At 35.6% G+C, this 18,430-nt stretch overlaps 1 protein-coding gene across 1 annotated transcript; it reads right to left on the bottom strand.

Moving 5' to 3' along the window:
- Positions 1-334: 334 nt before the first annotated feature.
- On the bottom strand, positions 335-14,126 carry LOC120337255 (peroxiredoxin-like). Its single transcript, XM_039404984.2, has 5 exons — positions 13,914-14,126; positions 12,891-13,044; positions 11,675-11,797; positions 6,305-6,435; positions 335-2,818 (listed from the first exon to the last, which is right to left on the bottom strand). The coding sequence occupies exons 1-5, from the start codon at positions 14,014-14,016 to the stop codon at positions 2,736-2,738; spliced, it is 594 nt and encodes a 197-aa protein (XP_039260918.2). The 5' UTR covers positions 14,017-14,126; the 3' UTR covers positions 335-2,735.
- Between the last annotated feature and the right edge of the window lie 4,304 nt (positions 14,127-18,430).

Below are 18,430 nucleotides of genomic sequence, written 5' to 3'. Positions count from 1 at the left end.
TTCCACCAATCCACACAGACCAATTAGCTGGTTAAGTATTCCTATATAAATAATTGGGACTCCAATAGTATTTGTAGCATGTTAGAATTAGGCCATAATTTGATTCCCATTTTTCTTCTTTTAGTTCTATTACGAGTTCGCGGACTGTTTGTGTAGACTAAGGGAATACACCCACTGCCCACAGGCTTCCGTCCTTTTACACAACTTGGTGTGAAGTAGGCGAACAAAAGTTACCTCCACATTGGTACACAAACTTCTGGAGCGCCAAATGCCAAATAATTAACCTTACCGCTTTCTCATTTTCACAAAATAAAATAGTAAAAAGACAAAACGATACGAAACACAGTAACCTGTATTCTCACCAATCTATTGACATTAAAAATGAAGACCAAACGAAATTGGACTCACCACAATGGGAGCACTAGTGTTTTTAAATATTAAATTTAGAGACATAGTAGCATTGGGGAGTTATCAAAATGAAGTACCTAGAAGAGCATTTCAAGTAATATTGGGATGTACATTGCAGAATAACCATATTTCATCCTACTTCAAAGTCATTATTTTCACGCAATCCGCATATTTTCCAAACAAGTTATGCCATTTAAAATAAAGCCTTACGCGCAAACCATTAATTTGGCCACATAAACATTTCACACAAACACAAATTTTCCTATTTCGGGTAAGATAATATTAGTAGTTGAATTTGCCTACACTCGAATTAATGGTCCGCACGTACACAAGGTTTCTTTTTGCCGAAAGTACTTCTCCGTAATTGCAACGAGCCAGAAGAAACCACGGCAAGGCAACATTCATCCAAAATGTTTGCAGCCTCATTCACATTTGTAGTAGTTGCGAGACATTGAATACATGATGGCCAATCATAAGTGGGGCTGGACATTTCGAATCGAATAGTGAATTATTCGAATCGGTTCAGAGCAAAATCTCAAATCTCCCAAGTATTCAAGATTCCATTCGAAAAAAATATTCAATTCTGAAGTCATCAGGTACTCGAAAAAGCCCAGCCCAAATTATAAGAAAACAAAGAAAAAATGCTTTGAGACAAAAAAGTCTAAATGTATCCACAATACAGAGTCTAAAAACCAGTCAGAGGGAAAAATAAATACTACACTACAACACCAAATGGTACAAGTGAACGCAAGAAATGCTGGCTAACAGTGAGACATGTACAAGAAAACTTAGACAAATTGGTGCTCCCAAAGTGTGCGTACCAAGATGGCGGACACCGGAATGTAGTATGTGTACCAGGTTAGGGTTAGGCCATAATTTTATTCCAATTTTAGTTCTATTTCCAGTTCGGGGACAAGCCAAGTGACTCCCGTAGTAGTTGTACAACCAGATACACATACTACAATCAGGTGTCCGCAATCTTGGTGCGCATACCTCGGGAGTACCGACAAATTCACAGAATCAATCGTGAATAATGATAGACCGGTGTTACAGACACTCAAAACCCACGGAAATTAGATACCAATGATAAATTTTCAGCAAAAATTGCTGACTATTGCTCAAGTTGCAACCAGGGCTATGGGGCCGCTCGAGACCGGACCTTGAGTCATATTTTCAAAGTCGCTAAATTTTCAGTATGCTTCCTAGCTTTTTATTGTTGAGGGGGGTTTCCAAATTTAGCGGGTGGCAGATATTTTGCGCTAGTGATTAAACTTCATGCAAGTTGTAAAAATGTGTTTGACTGACGATCTGCACTGGAATATATTTAAGTTGGGAATCAAAGTGTGGTGTCACACCTTTAAATTACGGGGTTATTAAATTTTTAGGGGGAGGGGGGGGGGAATCCATGCCACAGTAGAAGTTCGAAAATCTAATTCTAAGTAAATGAAGTCGATATATGTGAGGAAACCAAAAAAGTTAATCAGGTATTCACAACAGATAACGAAACAAAGCTAGTTTTATGCGTAGTGAGATGCATTCGGAACTTATACAACCCAGAGTCGCAACCGAATTGCAAAAATATTGTCAACGTGGAATCTGATGCTTTTTTTAAATAGCCAGGCCCACCTCAGAGGATGTAAACTCCCCATTCGACTACATTCCTGGTTGCAACCAAAGATGGTGAATGAATCCAAGCAAATCTTGAAAATTAGACATATTAGCATTGTAGAAACTCACTTTTTCGATGCGATAAGTTTTCTCTAGTAAACCTAATTACCCTTCTGTTGAAGGAATGTTTTTTGTTCATCGTGCAAATCGCAATCATGATCGGTTGAAAGTCTCAGAATTCTATCACAATATTAAAATTATTCCAAAAATTTCTGATATAGTGATTTGGAGAAAAACACAGTAACAAGATTGGCATAAATATTGAAATGAAGAAATGATAGCTAGTAAAAAACTTCCTTCATTTTTTTTATTGTTCAAACTTTCATTCGAAGATTAAACAGATTTTTTTTGCAATATGAAATCTATGTTTGTCATGTGTTATTGTAAATTGGGATTATAAACCCCAGTGCATAAATGAATACTTTTAATGGGCCACGTCACAGTATGTCCAGCAAAATTGAAAATGAATGGAACGCATGCTTTTGTATGATTTAACATTCAAAAACAATTTAATTCGCTAAATTAGGATCACCACACAATGATTCGGTTTTTCCCACCGCGTTAATGTGCATATACAGTACAGAGAAAAATATGAAATCAAAGACTTTTCACAAGTTTACTGAGTTTCAGTGGATATTCAATTTATCAACGTTTCATCATCATTGATTTTTAAAATACTCTTTGCTTCTCTTTATATCTGGCTCTATTGTTTCCGCTCCAGGCTTCCATCCCGCTGGGCAAACTAATGAAAAGAAAAAGAAAAAAAAGTTGATTTATATACAAACCTAGTACAAATAGAAAACAGTTATATGGATGGCCTTTACAGTTTACACACTTTAAAGTTCCAATAGTTGTCTATCATCCTCTCTTTAATTCAATTTTGATTGCAGAATAACAAATTTCTCCAAAAGGCAATCAATTTCCAATTAGTCACATGTTACAAAATTGAATTCGTAAAAATGTAAAATAAGTCATTTTGATTTTTTGGCTCGGCGGTGTGGCCCATCGTACTGAGCGCTAGAAATACGCTCACTCGGTTACGGCTGCCTCCACCATCTAGTCCATGCATCTGAAAACAAATACCTGGCTAACTAATCGCATACCCGACATGGACTGGTAACCGGACTAGAGGCTGTGGTTCGTCATGTGATTAAGCTAGCTTATCGCCTTTCCTCTCCCCTGGAATAAACATGTAAATCCTATCCTGTCCTTTTTATGGAAGTTTTCCAAAACATAATTAACAAGCCCTCATTTTGTCAGCATGCTGATATGGCCCAGCTATCTAATTGGCTTGCCTCTCCACCAGAATAAATGTGTAACCACTCCCCCATATGAAATAAGCACATTTAGGCAACTAGGCTTGTGAAATACCCAGATATCCATACATTACTGCATATGATGCATTTCCTATTAAAACTGTAATTAGTAATCACTTCAGGAGAAATAATGGGCCAGTTTGACTGTAAGTTAACTATAAAGCAAGCCAATGAACTTGGAGAAATACAAATCTCAAAAAACTCTGTTCTGTTCAAAAATAAAAATGGAATAGGATTTTCATGTTTTTTAATAAACTTTATATAAAAACCGACATTCATTGTTTTTATTTCTGTTTCCTATACCAAAATCAACTGACAAATAACATAATTGTGATTGTGACATCACACAATCTTAAATAGTGGTGTGATCTTCACCTTACCTCAGGTCATTGAACGTTTCATCTCCCACACATTTTAAATTTATTTTAGGGGTAGGGTTTAATTACAATCATTTTTGAAATTCAAATCGGCCCTTTTTTAAGGCCAGGTCCTATTTTTGAGGAAACACGTTAGTTTTGCAATGATTAGTCATTGCTATGTTCTGTGTTATGTCATAAAAAAATAAAAGAAAATAGAACCAACAAAGATATTTTGTTGTGCAGGTACGCTGCAACTGGCATTTGCAGTTTTGACTTTACTTAGAAGTAGTTGTAACTTTACTTTTATATTACTTAGCCTTTAATATAATGGATAAATAGTTAAAAAAGTTAAATGGGTCGCCATAAGCTGTGGTAATAAATAGTGGGTCCCAACTCTAAAAAGTTTGGGAACTACTGTTTTAGATGCATGGTCTTACCCCCTACACATCAGTGGCTAACTATACAGGACATTGTTTGGGTCTGGTGTAAATAACCTTCATAGAAAAATACATTACTATATCAATGCATGATATAAAACAACCTCCTTAACATGGCTGTGAGAACCACTGATAACAAAACAGTAGATTACAAGTTAGGAATATGAGAATTTAGTTAAATTAGAATCTGAAAGATCTTACATAAAATAGAATTTTATAGTAAATGTGACCAGTTATATAGATACACATGTTGTGGAGAAAAAAGGAGGTCGGGAATATGTAAGATACAGGTTAGATATATTGCCGCTTTTTTACAATAAAAATGGCAAAAAAATTGATCTGGTTAATATTTTAGACATCGCCCAATCATTTTCAATTGAAATTGACTTTTTAGATTCAAAATTAAAAACTGCAATTTATGTTTAATAATCACAGGGCTTTGCAAAGAGAGTAAAATGGTAAAATAAATTTAAAATCAGTGCATCCTGTATTTATTTTTATTTTTATCAGGAACCCCACACATTTATCAAAGAGAAGGCATCAAGTGTTATAAATAATGAGAGCTTTGTCAAGCATAAGTAATCTAAGCATAATGTACTTATTGGCCATTGTGACGATTTTAAATATAGCTCCCACATGGATATATAAATTTGGAAAATTCCTTATTTATGCATGCTATAATGTAACACTATTTGAATACAAGAAGATAATATAAGAATGTTTTTAGACCGCAATATGGTTCAGGATAGTGAATTAGGTTATTCAGCCTTGGCTATAAATGAATATATGAATATAACAAGCAGGCCTCTTGTTACAAGCGAATGATTACAACATGGTCCATTATATAAACATATGTTGACAAGAATAACAAGGATTCATGGTGTGCTTATTAGCATCATGCAAAACAAATCCATATGAGTAGCTATAAGCACTTCAACGTCGCTTGTTACTTCGCTCAAATATCAATCCCCTTTACTTTGAGTAAGTGCAGAAAATTTGCTTCGAGTAACTCACTTCAAGAAGTTGCTAAAGCTGGTCATAATAGCTTCCTCCCGTCTTCACCAAAAAACTGTGTCTATATATTTGTTTGTATGCCTTCATATTTATATTTTTTTTAGTTGACAAAGACATAAATCTATCTATCAGATTGTCTATTGCATGACAATTAATTTTTGTCATGCAAAACCAATATCAAATATGAGATAAATAAAAAGCATGTAACAAATTACAAAAGCGGATATCGACTTGTTGATTTGACGAGGGGCCGTGAGAGACTCAAAGAGTCATCTGCGAACTTGCAGTGTTGGAAAACAAATTCTTACTGTTGGGTTTACAAATTGATAACCGCTATTCACAAAAACACCTAATGGATATAACATAACGAAATCTGGAATTTATATTTGAATCGATATGTGGTGTCCAAATTACTTAGAATACAAAATTACCCAAATTGAATTTGATACCATTTCGCTTTGGCCTTCGTGTCCTTGTATTTGAGCACTGTTATCGACGCTCTAAAAGTGTGTGTACCAATATGGAGGTAACTAATTTTGTTCGCCTACTTTACATCAAGTTGTGTAAAGCAGGGGGTATATTCACTTAGTTAACACAGACATTCTCCCAACTCGTAATAGAACTAAAATAAAGAAAATCGAAATAAAATTATGGCCTAACCCTAACCTGGTACACACACTACGCGAGTGTTATCTCACTTTTCAAATTTTAGTGTTTTTACAATTATGCTGAACTGTACAATACCAATCTATAAAAAGATCTTTGGGTACTCCCGTAGTATGTGAACCAAGATTGCGGACGCGGAACGTAACGTGTACCAGGTAAGTATTAGGCCATAATTTTCAAGTAAAATACCATGGGAGTCACTTGGTCAGTCCCAGGAATTGTAATAGAACTAAAATAAGGAAAATTGAAACAAACATTATGGCCTAGCCCAAACTGGTACTGGTACATATACTACGTTCCAGAGTCCCCCATCTTGGTTCACATATTTACGGAGTACCCAATAATCTTTGGATAGTATTGGCCACATACTTCGGGAGTACCGATTATTGTATGTATCAAAAAAGTGAATAATTAAATCAGCAACTGGCTTAAGTACCTTCACCATGTTCATCAGTAAACTTGAATGCTTGCACAAGTCTTAACGTTTCATCTACAGAACGACCAACTGGAAGATCATTGATTGTGATTTGTCGTAAAATGCCTTTCTCATTGATGATAAACAAACCCCTGGAATGCAAAGAAAATGTTGATAAGACTTGATGAAACTCAACAAAACACAGTGGTTCACAACCGTTTATGGCTCGTGGTTGTGGCCCCCTTCCGGAAGGCATTTAGTACTCATGGAGTCATGGCTTCCTGTTTATCATTCCAGTTGTATTATTAGTGTTATTTTGATTGGTGTATTCCAAATTCCATTATAGGCTATCAAAACAATTCATGTTCAACAAAGTGAAAATACCCTGTGAAATAACCTTTTCAAGCAATGAAACTTGGAAGAATGGGGATTAGTCTTGTCAAAGAATTCAGATTTGCGCCTAGCAATGTGGCCCCCATCCAGCCGCGCTGCACCCTCCCTTGGGGGAGGCCCTGGGTCTCCGACTGAGAACCACTAACGTAACGTCTGGGCGGACATGGACACTAGAGATACTTCTAAGATGACCAAGTAAACAAGATGCTTGCTCAATGTTGGTTTGTAAAAACGACATACAAAAAAATATATATAATATACAAAAATGTTAAACTTCAATGAAAAATAGTGCTCTGATGAATTTATTTCATGCAATAGAATTTGAAGATGATATCACTGTATTAAACATTGATCAGATGAAATTCCTACAATATATCCTTCCTTATCATATTGCCTATAATTGAATTCTCAATTTATTGTTCTATGATGGACCTAGATAATTTGTCAGTAGCTACTAACATCCCAGTGATTCACTGAGTGATACGTATAAATAATATTTTACAGAAGCAAATTTATACTGAAAAATTGAATTTAGACAATTTATGGAGAGTAATCTGCAGAATATAAAATGAGAAAACATGAATCAAGTGGCATAGAATGCTTGATAAATCTGATTTTTATTGATTGTGCCAGATATCAGGCGCTCCAGAAGTACGTGTACCAATACAGAGGTACCGAAACTAATTTTGTTCGCCTGCTTTACATCAAGTTGTGTAAAGGGACTGAGGCCTATGGGCATGGGGTATATTAATTTGGATAACATAGCCAAACTCGTAACAGGGCTAAAATAGGGAAATGCAGAATAAAATTATGGCCCAACCCTTACCTGGTACACACACTACGGGAGTCCAGATATCATGCCAATTGAAAGAGAACTTGATATTCTAGCCTTGATAAATATGTTGCTAGAAAAACCCTGACAAACAAGAACCCACACTCACAATGAGGTCGAACAAGAGTTTCATCAGAAACAAAAACATCAATCATATTGTATTCTCAAATCCCACAGACCACCCAAACAACCTTTACAAATATAACAAAGAGTATCACCATACCAATGTGACATTTTAGAAACCTGGAATCTATCGTGTCTGGTTCTGTGATAAGGTATCTTGTTACAGAATAACAAAATGCTCCATTCAATGATGTTGCACATGTATATATGAGATAGCATTACAAATCTAACTGTATTATTTTGTCAATACATATTTTCCCAATTAAAATTGCAAACAAAGTAATAGTAATAGCCAATAATCAAACTGTAATTTATCATTTCAAATTGTGGAAAAGGATATAAATACTTCTAATTCCAAATAAAATGAAAAAATAGCCTATCAAATATGTCCCAAACAAATTCTATTTAACAGAAAAATAGTTCATTATACATTTGATAAGATATTGATAAGGCTGAATTGTATACCGGTAATTTCAATCTATTCAGATATATAAATCCCTTACATAAAATTTCCAATCAATTTAATAATGGTATAAATCTGTCAATAAACCATGTTCCAGATTGCATTCTGTATCAAAAGCAGAGTTGTAATTTTCATTGCTTTCTGTTTCTGTATTTGTGAAATTGAGAGAACCGGCAACAAGGCCATATGTTTCATATTGATTTCAACAAAACCTGGTAATCCCCACAATTGTACATATTATAGCAAGAGCCTGTTTCACTTCCTCAGCCAAGAATAGTGTTTTTATAGAATTAACACTGTAGTACACACTGAGAGCCAATGGTTCTCAAATATTTAAATAGTTTTAACTACCGTATGTAATGAGTGAGAATTGAGATTGAAAAAATATTGAAATATGCAAACTTTGATTTCACTGAATGAAATGAGTGTCACAATTTACAAATGTATACAAGTCATACAAGTTAGAAATATGGCATAGTGTGGATGAAATGATGGACATTTCTTGAGCTTGGAATTAAACATTTTCAATGAATTATCTGGTTTATTGGAAACCAAGTGCATTCATCCGAAACAAATAATTGATTAACTATTTCCATACCTTACATGGACTGGTAACTGGCAGGATAGGCTGTGGTTAGCTATATTGGGGGTGGCCAACATGCTTTTGACCATGATCGACTTAAATCTTCAAAATATATCGCGATCGACTGATCGGTAATAAGGTCCCACAAAAAAAAGAATGGGCACTGAATGTGCAGATAGATGCACAAATGCATACAAAAAATTCCAATGCTGCTAATAAGAAGGCTTTGTGGGCACATTATTATGAAAATCGACACAAATTTGTATTTTTCATGTTCTAGTTGTTGATTTGAATATTTAATTGTACCTGGAGTAAATGTTTCATTATCCAAACAGCGAAAAATGAATATACTCAAACCATGAATGTTACATGACTGCTCAAACTTCAGTATCTAATTTACAATTTCCTCGAAACGCGATTCTTCGCTTGCTTAGAATTAGAACAAATTGGGTATTTTGATGCCACTGCTACCATTGCGAGTAATAGTTATCACACTACTCTTGGAGTGAGACAATAAATTTTGCATACTGCGGAAGTTATTGAAGGATTGTTTGTCAGTCTAGACACGCGATATTCGTCACATCATTTTTTAAACCTTGGCAGAGAAAAAACTTGCATTTGTTATGTGATAATATGTTTTATCGGACTTGCCCAGACTCAAATACTGTATGTGTATATTGTATTTTGTGCATGTAAAGTACTGTATTCTTCCTGTTGTAAAACACACAACTGGTTCCAGACAATTTTTGGAAGCATGTTAATAAATTCACTCAACATCAGACGCGACCGACTGCTCGAAACGTGTCAATCGACATGTTGGCCACCCTTGAGCTATATGATTAAGAAATAATATTAAGTTCTCTTTCCCCAAGATAGAACCCCCCCCTATAAGCTATATTACGGTAATTTGTATTGGATACTAGGTTTTCATATGTAACCAAATCATTCTATTACTCCTTCAGCTTGAAATGCAATAGTTTCGGTACTCTCATACTATGTGAACCAAGATGGCGGACACCGGAATGTAGTATGAGTACCAGGTTAAGGGTTAGACCATAATTTCACGTACAAATACTATAGAAGTCATTTGGCTAGTCCCTGAACTGGTAATAGAACTAAAATAAGGAAAATTTGAATAAAATTATGGCCCAACCCTAACCTGGTACACATACTACGTTTCGATGTCTGCCATCTTGGTCCACATACTATGGTAGTACCATATTTTTATATGCAATTTGTATCTGGAGAGTGCTTTTTCAGCGTGGTGAAAAAATAAACTACCGATTGTCATTTGTAATTGATCACATTCAACTTTTATGTCATATCCTTATTAACCACATATTTAAAAGCAAAACAAAGAAAACAGAAAACTGCAGTTTTCTTCCGATGGTCATGAGCAGGAGTGGGCTGGGCACGGTTTCAGGATCAGAGGCCAAAAATTTTGCCCACCTAGACTGGCGGGCCATGTAAGTATGACGTGAAGAGTCACATTTTATGAACAATGTTGACAGTGTTACAAAAGCAACAGTGAAAAACAATAATAAACCTCGCGCCAAAACTAAATTTAACCGCAATCTCAACAAATTCCTTGAGCTATTTTTAACTAAAACATCAAAATTTGGTTTCAGTTTGGTTGTGGCAGCATCAAGCGGGTCAGATTGAATTACCTAACGGGCTGGATTTGGCCCGCAGGGCCGTATTTTGCCCATGTCTACTCATGACCACGACCAAATTTTATTTTGCGCTGAGAGTTTCAAAGACGCAAGACAATTTCAAGCTGAATATTTATTGCATAGTTTCTAATTCAGAGTGCAGTCAATCAGTAGTTTATTCACCATACTGAAAGCACACTTGATATACAAATTGCAATGAATAATTAAAAAGCATTTCAGGGTGAGGGAAGGCGCGAGTAACCAAGTTTGGTTGTCGAGTAGCGGCACCCATTAGCAAGTCTAACAAGGAAATACTCAATTTAGCTTAATTTGAATTTGATTCTTTCTTCTTTCAGAGTGACAAAATTGTTACATATTTCATATCTATTACACAACATCCAATAAATCACAGATACGGATGACAAAAATATATTATTTTATTCTAAATAATACGAAATTTTGAGCAATTTCATATCTTAGTCATAGAATCGTAGTTATAAGCTTTGAGACGCTATTCATTTAGCTATATATATATCGAAAAGTATGGTTCTTTATTCGCAAAAACTTAAAACACAGAGGTTTTGCAAAAGAAAAGACGGGGCTAATTACTAACCATTTTTATATGATTATTGAGTTTACATGACACTAATTTATAAAAATTCAATGGCATTGAACTAATCACCTTTCCACAGTAGCATTCGCAAAAACAGATGCATTAGATACCCAAATAGTAGACTTGAGAACTTTCAATTGAAGAATTTCAGTATTACGGTATTTTCCAAGTGTCCATATTTATAACAATTTAATGTGAGAATGTTTTTCAGCTCCGTTTTTAATCCAGACTTTCAATTTTTTCTCACTCTTATTATGATTTCACATCATATAAATATCTTAACTTTCTGCAAAATAATTTTACATCTATCCTAACCCAGATCATAGCATGAATCCCACCATTTCATATGCTCATTTCGATACTCCTGTAGTATGCGAACCAAGATGGCGGACACCGAAATGTGGTATGTGTGCCAGGTGAGGGTCAGTCCATAATTTCAGGTATAAATACTACGGGAATCACTTGGCTAGTTTCCAAACTAGTAACTAAACTAAAATACGGAAAATTGGAATAAAATTATGGCCTAACCCTAACCTGGTACACATACTACGTTCCAGTGTCCGACTGTACGCCATCTTGGCTCGCATACTACAGAAAGACCCTTATTTCAACAATTTGCTTCACAATATATATCTACCTTAACAACCATATCAGTTGGAAAAGTGTGAGATAAATAGAGCAAGTGTTGCGAAGTTGGACTTAACGTGCCTCAGGAAAAATAAATAAACTAACCTGAATGCAATTCCCTCATCCTCTTTTAGGACTCCATATTTTCTAGATATTTCATGATTTCTGTCGGCAATTATTGGAATATTCATTTGTCCGATTCCACCAAGCTTCCTAGGTGTATTCACCCTGGAAAATAAAATAACTTTATTAAGCATAAAATATAATGAATTGAGCAATCAAGTTGTAATTAGTTGCTTGTGGCCTGGCCTGGAATGCCCATTTGAAAAATTCAATACTCAGTATATCAGACATAATAATACACGACATGTACGGTAGCATTTCATTTCGAAAAAAAAATTTGTAACTATCATTAAACAAAATCTATCATTACTTATTTTTAGTAGTCGACTAGTCGGCAATAATAAAAAAAAAGGTTGAGCTATTGAAATATAAAAATTATGACAACTGCATCTAGCTAAGCGTCAGATACAGGCAGGCCATAACGACTCCTGATTACCCTGCCTGATTTCATAAGTTTAAATCCAATGAGTGATAATTATGTGTAAAAAAAATAATGGACAGTAGCAAAGTTGTTTACATAAAGACTGGCCGGTTCCAAATTCTCCTTTGTCCAATTTCAAACATCTGGTAACTTAATGTCATACAAGACTTGGGCTGGTAACTGGGTGAAAGAGTGGTTCACCTTATGACTATCTGGTAACTTAATGTCATACAAGACTTGGGCTGGTAACTGGGTGAAAGAGTGGTTCACCTTATGACTATCTGGTAACTTAATGTCATACAAGACTTGGGCTGGTAACTGGGTGAAAGAGTGGTTCACCTTATGACTATCTGGTAACTTAATGTCATACAAGACTTGGGCTGGTAACTGGGTGAAAGAGTGGTTCACCTTATGACTATCTGGTAACTTAATGTCATACAAGACTTGGGCTGGTAACTGGGTGAAAGAGTGGTTCACCTTATGACTATCTGGTAACTTAATGTCATACAAGACTTGGGCTGGTAACTGGGTGAAAGAGTGGTTCACCTTATGACTATCTGGTAACTTAATGTCATACAAGACTTGGGCTGGTAACTGGGTGAAAGAGTGGTTCACCTTATGACTATCTGGTAACTTAATGTCATACAAGACTTGGACTGGTAACTGGGTGAAAGAGTGGTTCACCTTATGACTGGACATGTAATCGGTTTGCTCCCATATAGAATAAATAAAAAAAAAACTTTAATCCCAACAAAAATGATTAAAATAATCACATACCATGCTAAATGGGAGAACTCTGAATCAGTGGAACAAGCTAAGACTTCGCAACCAATATTTCGGAATTCTTGAACTCTGTCACTAAAAGCAATTATCTCTGTCGGACAAACAAATGTGAAGTCCAATGGGTAGAAAAACAGCACAACGTATTTGCCTAAAAAATGGAAGAACTTTGGAGTTTTTCGACTGTTTTTAAAAAAGTCAGAATTAGTCTAACAATATACAGGAATAAGCCCACTGTCGTTACATTCGATTTAAAATCTGATATGCATGAAAGCAAGTAGTCAAATTAAGTCTGCTATAACCAGTCACACTTCCATGATTACCAGGGTAACAAAGTAGACTGTTTTATGAATTAGCATATTTGAAAGATATTATTTACTTTCACTATGAAATTGAACTCTGTTTCAAAAAAAATACTGAATATTGAAGACAGAAAATAAGCATACAACATGACTTTGATACACTCAACAGGCAATCATCATTTTTTAATATACTCTTCTATTGCAGTACTGTAAATGTCTTACTGTCTTAACAGAAAAATGTATTCACTCCCATGCTACTGATACCCTCTACGTCATATAGATAACCAGTGGCATGTTCTATACTGCCCTATGACACAAAATTGAAGTATAGGACATGAAATATTCATTACCCCATCTTATTGAAACTTCGGAAATTCAAAAATTTGTTCTAGAGAAGTTAAGGGGTTGTGTAAGTAACAGAAAATCAGAATTATCATATCATATAACCTCAAAAGCCCCTCAGATATCCGGATAGAAATGAAAAGTAAAATATTCAAGAACATAAGAAACCAATATCTTATTGCTGTATTGAAGAGAATCAGGGGGGTAGCCAGGCAGATGGTTTCGAGGGTAAATCTTTCAATCTACCTTGAAAAAAAAGAAATTGAAAACACCTAGGCTACTTTGAAAATTTCTGGCTACTTCCCTGAAGAGAATGTAGAATAAGAGGCTACATAAGTTGCATAATTGCAATACATATTATTTAAAATCAACAAACCTCTATAACTTTTAAGACTGATGTCTTTGAAATCTCCATCGTTTAAGGCGGTTGCAGTGAATTCCGGAGCAGGAGATTGGATACGAAGCGAGCATGAAGACATATTGTGTATTTCAGTTTTTTCAATGATTGATAGAAATAAAAAAAATCCTTTGTGCAATTGTCAGACAGTGTAACCTATTTTACTACGGCAAGTATATGCAATAGGAGTTTTGTGCTATGAAAAAAAAATGATTTTTTTCAATAATGACTAAATACTGAAATAAAGCTACTAATGCAGTAATGTCAATGCTGTATACTTTAGTACAGTAGTATTTGTATTATCAAAAATATCTGACTTGTGCTTCAGTTTCAGAGTTCACTTCTAGATTCTGCACTCAAATTAGTATTCACATCCACGGACTAGAAGTAAGTTATAAAACGAAGGACGTCAAAGTAATAGCAGAATAGTATTATAATTTACTAGTCTATAAGAAACATTCCATATTGAATCAACAATAAATAAGAAAATTTTTCAAAAGGTTTCAATATTATTTTGACTGGGTCATGTTTAGATAAATCTGCACAGATCTGCAGATAAAGGTAACTTTATAGGCTAATGTCATAGAAAATGAATTTAAAAATGCGACAAATTCTGAAATTTGTTCTGATTGATTTTCTGTCATCAAACTGTCAGAAGTTGGTTCGAATTTTTGGTCTTCAATATTATATAATGAACGCCTTATAGCTGTATAGACTAGTCGAATACAGATGGCGATCAGTCTGTTAACAAATTTCTATACTGAGCTTGAAAATATCACAAAATAATAGTTTGCCGACCAACATACAGACCAAACAGTTATTTCAGTATTTGATAATACCGGTACCGTCGACCGCCGCACAGTAAAGATATAACGGAGGCCTTACAAAGGACTTGAAACGGCATAATAAGCGAAACAAAAACAGTGACTCGGCAGCGATAACACGTGTTTCGAGCACATTTCAAATCAAACGCGTGCGGGCGAGGATATATCCATCATATACTGCAATTCTTTGTCCGAACATTAGCGAAATTGATAAGAATGTGAAAGTTCGGACATTTCAGCAGTTTATATACTCATTTTTGCCCAAAAAAATCTGGCGTGATAATAATATACTGTATTGTCATTGTGCGTACGTGACTAAAGGCACTGGGTTGAAAATCTGCAAGTCACGCCGATTGCCCATCGGGAGAACGGCAATTACCTATTTTCAAGGGTATGGTGAAATATTACGTAAAAGGTAATTTACTGTCGATACTCAAGCATTATTCATGAGCACCATCGAGTCAAGAAGATTATCATAATACAGCTAGATGAGTCCGTAGTTGCGTAATCGGTCCTACACCTACTTGACGGCAATGTACACAAATACCTTCATTATTTACGACCAGCGTCCTATCCGCCGTATTCTCGAACTCAGCCGTTATGCAACGCAACCGCAAGGTCCTATGAGAATCGAAGTTTATTAGTATTTGTTAACGATTGAACGTCAAAGATTTTCCTCTTAAAAGATGGAGTGAAACATGACGAAAATGATGTCAAGTTACTGCGATATATTTCCGATTGTAAATATTTTCCCCGTTTTTTATTTTTAATTGTTTCGTGTTTTCTCATTTTAAATTGCTTCTGAACTATTGCCCAATTTTGAATCATGTTCAATCCTTTTGGTGATTGCATTTTTTTGTTGTTGGTGGGTAGGTGCTTATATATTCGATTTTGACCTCATTTTAAAGCAGGGTGGTCTACGCCACTAATCTAAACTAAACTGGTTCATAACCTGGGTTTGATCGAACCCCTGAGGTTCGGTGGAGCTGTTTCAGGGGTTCGACGAAGGTCCTCTGAAACAGTTGTATATCATTTTAACTTTTCTATTACCTCGTCATACTAATTATGCAAAAACAACGGACCTCCTGAAGTATGCACACCAAGATCGCGCAAAACCTAAACTCAGGTTGTGTACCAGGTTAGGGTTCAGGTTGTGCGACATCTTGGTGCGCAAACTTCAGGAGCACCAAAATAGCTATTCTTCGTCGCACATATTCAATCTTACACGTCCAACATTCAATAAATTAGCTTAGATGTGTGTAAAGCTTTGCGCAAATATAAGTTTTAGTGGACCCGTCGATGTTCTTGGATTCTAGTACGTTTTATTGAAAACTCATATCTTCGCAGATGTCGCGCGCTTTGGTGTTTGTACTAATCTATGAGATAACGCTTTTAGATGCTTTCTGGTTATTCTGCTTTGAAATATCTTGGGTTGTTTTGAAGTGACCATTATTCATAATATACCGTACTGATAAAGTTTATAAACTCAGTTTTACGGATAAATCTAAAATCGGCAGTAAATGTACATAAATGAATGCAAAATCAGAGCGTGTTTGAATTTAACTAGATGCTAAATTTGCGACAAAAAATACGCTATTGCAGAGCTTTGCTTGAAATTATCCTCATCCGTTCCGAATAACCTCAAAATGGCGCCGAGTCCAAGGCCTTTTCAAAATATTTTGCGGCTCTTCAATTTCGCCACCTTGGACCACTCTATTTTTGCCCCCCAGGTATCCGCATTCTGTTTGTCTATTTACCCGCAGTGTTGCCTTTATGTCAGAGAATCGACATAAAATGATAGATGGATTAAAAAAAACGGCTCATGAGGATCGGCGTTTCCATATTTATTCCGACGAGGTGACCGATTCAAAGGCTTGTCCATGGGACATATTTTTCTGTCCCATTCCCATCCCATAGCAATTATGCCTGTCCCATCCCATCCCATGGGATTCCCATTAGAATCGAATTCAATAAAATTTGTTAAATTTAGATTTAGCGTCTACTAAATAGGACTACATGTACGAATAGACATGCAAAACAACAAAGTTTACGACCTTGTTAACCTTATATTCATAACTAGTATACATGTGTCACATCAGCCCCTTCACGAAGTATATTTTTATTACTGAATATATTTTGATTTTTATAACTAACAAGAGAGCCATGCTCAAATATATGGATACGAAATCCATAACGAAATGTTTTCCCCGAAAATCATGCGTTTTTCCTGTTCTATGGGAAATACAAATGTGTGCTGTCCCATCCCATGGAGCGTTTCCGATGGACAAGCCTGCCGATTCACATGGATATGAAAATCGATATTACTAGCAACGTTGTAAATAGAAGTTCATCGTTAACACGTAAAAATCCAATTTGGACTGAGCGTTTCTGACAGTCTATTAAAAAGACTTGCATACGTCAACGTTTTTATTGTCAAAATTTGATTTCCTTGAGGGAGCGCAGCTGTAATTGGGATTTCTATCGACTAGAAGTTAGGACGGAGAAATGTAGTAAAATAGGCTAAAAACGAACACATTCCCAAGTTACATCATCACCTTCGATGACCTAAGCTTTGCTTCAAATTCGCTATTTCACTCCTAACCCAGGCTTCGAATTAACCTCTTATTACGATATCCAAGTTCGCTATATATTTTTCCAGATGAACCTGAGGCAGTTCAGTCCTAAGGTTTGCAAGTGCCCTTACCACCCTAATAATTACCCTGCTATGGTTCACGTAATCGCTGGTCGGATACAGCTTTGTCCATTATCAAGTCCATGTATCTGTATCTGTAATCATTTCTATACCCGACATTAACTGTAACCGGGATACCCGACAATAGACTGTGGCTCGCCATATGATTCATTCGTCTTACCAACTTTCCTCTTATCCGGGAGAAAAGTAAAAATCCTATTCTGTCCGTTTAGTTTTCCAGTCTGTCATTTTATATCTGTCTGCCTGTGAACGAAACACAGAACAGCTATTGTCAATGTTATTTGTCCACTTAGATTGAAAAAGCTTTCTCCCCTATTACTTTATGTTTTCAGTAATCACAAGCAGGGTTGCCTAAAAGCTCTGTGTAGTAACTTTGTTGTAACTTTGTTCTTGTTGTAAGGATGTGTTTTGTGTTTTAAAAATTTCTGAAAAATTTGAATTTTGCGCCTACCACTAGAGAGCGATAATGGGCTGTTCTATCTCTTATATTCCAATTTCGTTTCGGCCATGCCAGCCCAGTCGTCTGTCTGGCTTTGTTCTGCGGCAAAGGAAAACTCGCGAAAAATTGTATCAGTATTCTTACAAGCTGTCTGCCTGTGAACGAAACACAGAACAGCTATTGTCATTGTTATTTGTCCACTTAGATTGAAAAAGCTTTCTCCCCTATTACTTTATGTTTTCAGTAATCACAAGCAGGGTTGCCTAAAACGAATCGAATATTCATATATATCAAATTCGAATATATCAAAGTATTCGAATACTTTTTCGGCTGATTTTCGAATAATAGCCACGTATGTATGTATGTTTATTTGTCTCGTAAAAGCAACAAAAGCGTAGATAAATTATAAGGGGCATCAGCATCATTACAAGAAAGTCGCCCCGGGCAGATGAAAATTTTGCCACGACCCTGCTCGGGGCAAAACAAAGGCTCATTAACAAGTAACTTGAAGAAAATGCTG

The sequence above is a fragment of the Styela clava genome, chromosome 10 (genome assembly GCF_964204865.1).
Source record: "Styela clava chromosome 10, kaStyClav1.hap1.2, whole genome shotgun sequence".
Lineage (NCBI taxonomy): Eukaryota > Metazoa > Chordata > Ascidiacea > Stolidobranchia > Styelidae > Styela > Styela clava.
This window is presented reverse-complemented; position numbering and strand designations above follow the sequence as displayed.

What these genes read in the sequence shown, in the direction of transcription:
- LOC120337255 (XM_039404984.2), bottom strand. Translation starts at nt 14,016, where the DNA reads ATGTCTTCATGCTCGCTTCGTATCCAATCTCCTGCTCCGGAATTCACT. An exon ending in GAGTTCTCCCATTTAGCATG is followed by an intron (nt 11,798 to 12,890) that starts GTATGTGATTAT and finishes TTTATTTTCCAG; the next exon opens with GGTGAATACACCTAGGAAGC. An exon ending in GATGAGGGAATTGCATTCAG is followed by an intron (nt 6,436 to 11,674) that starts GTTAGTTTATTT and finishes TTTGCATTCCAG; the next exon opens with GGGTTTGTTTATCATCAATG.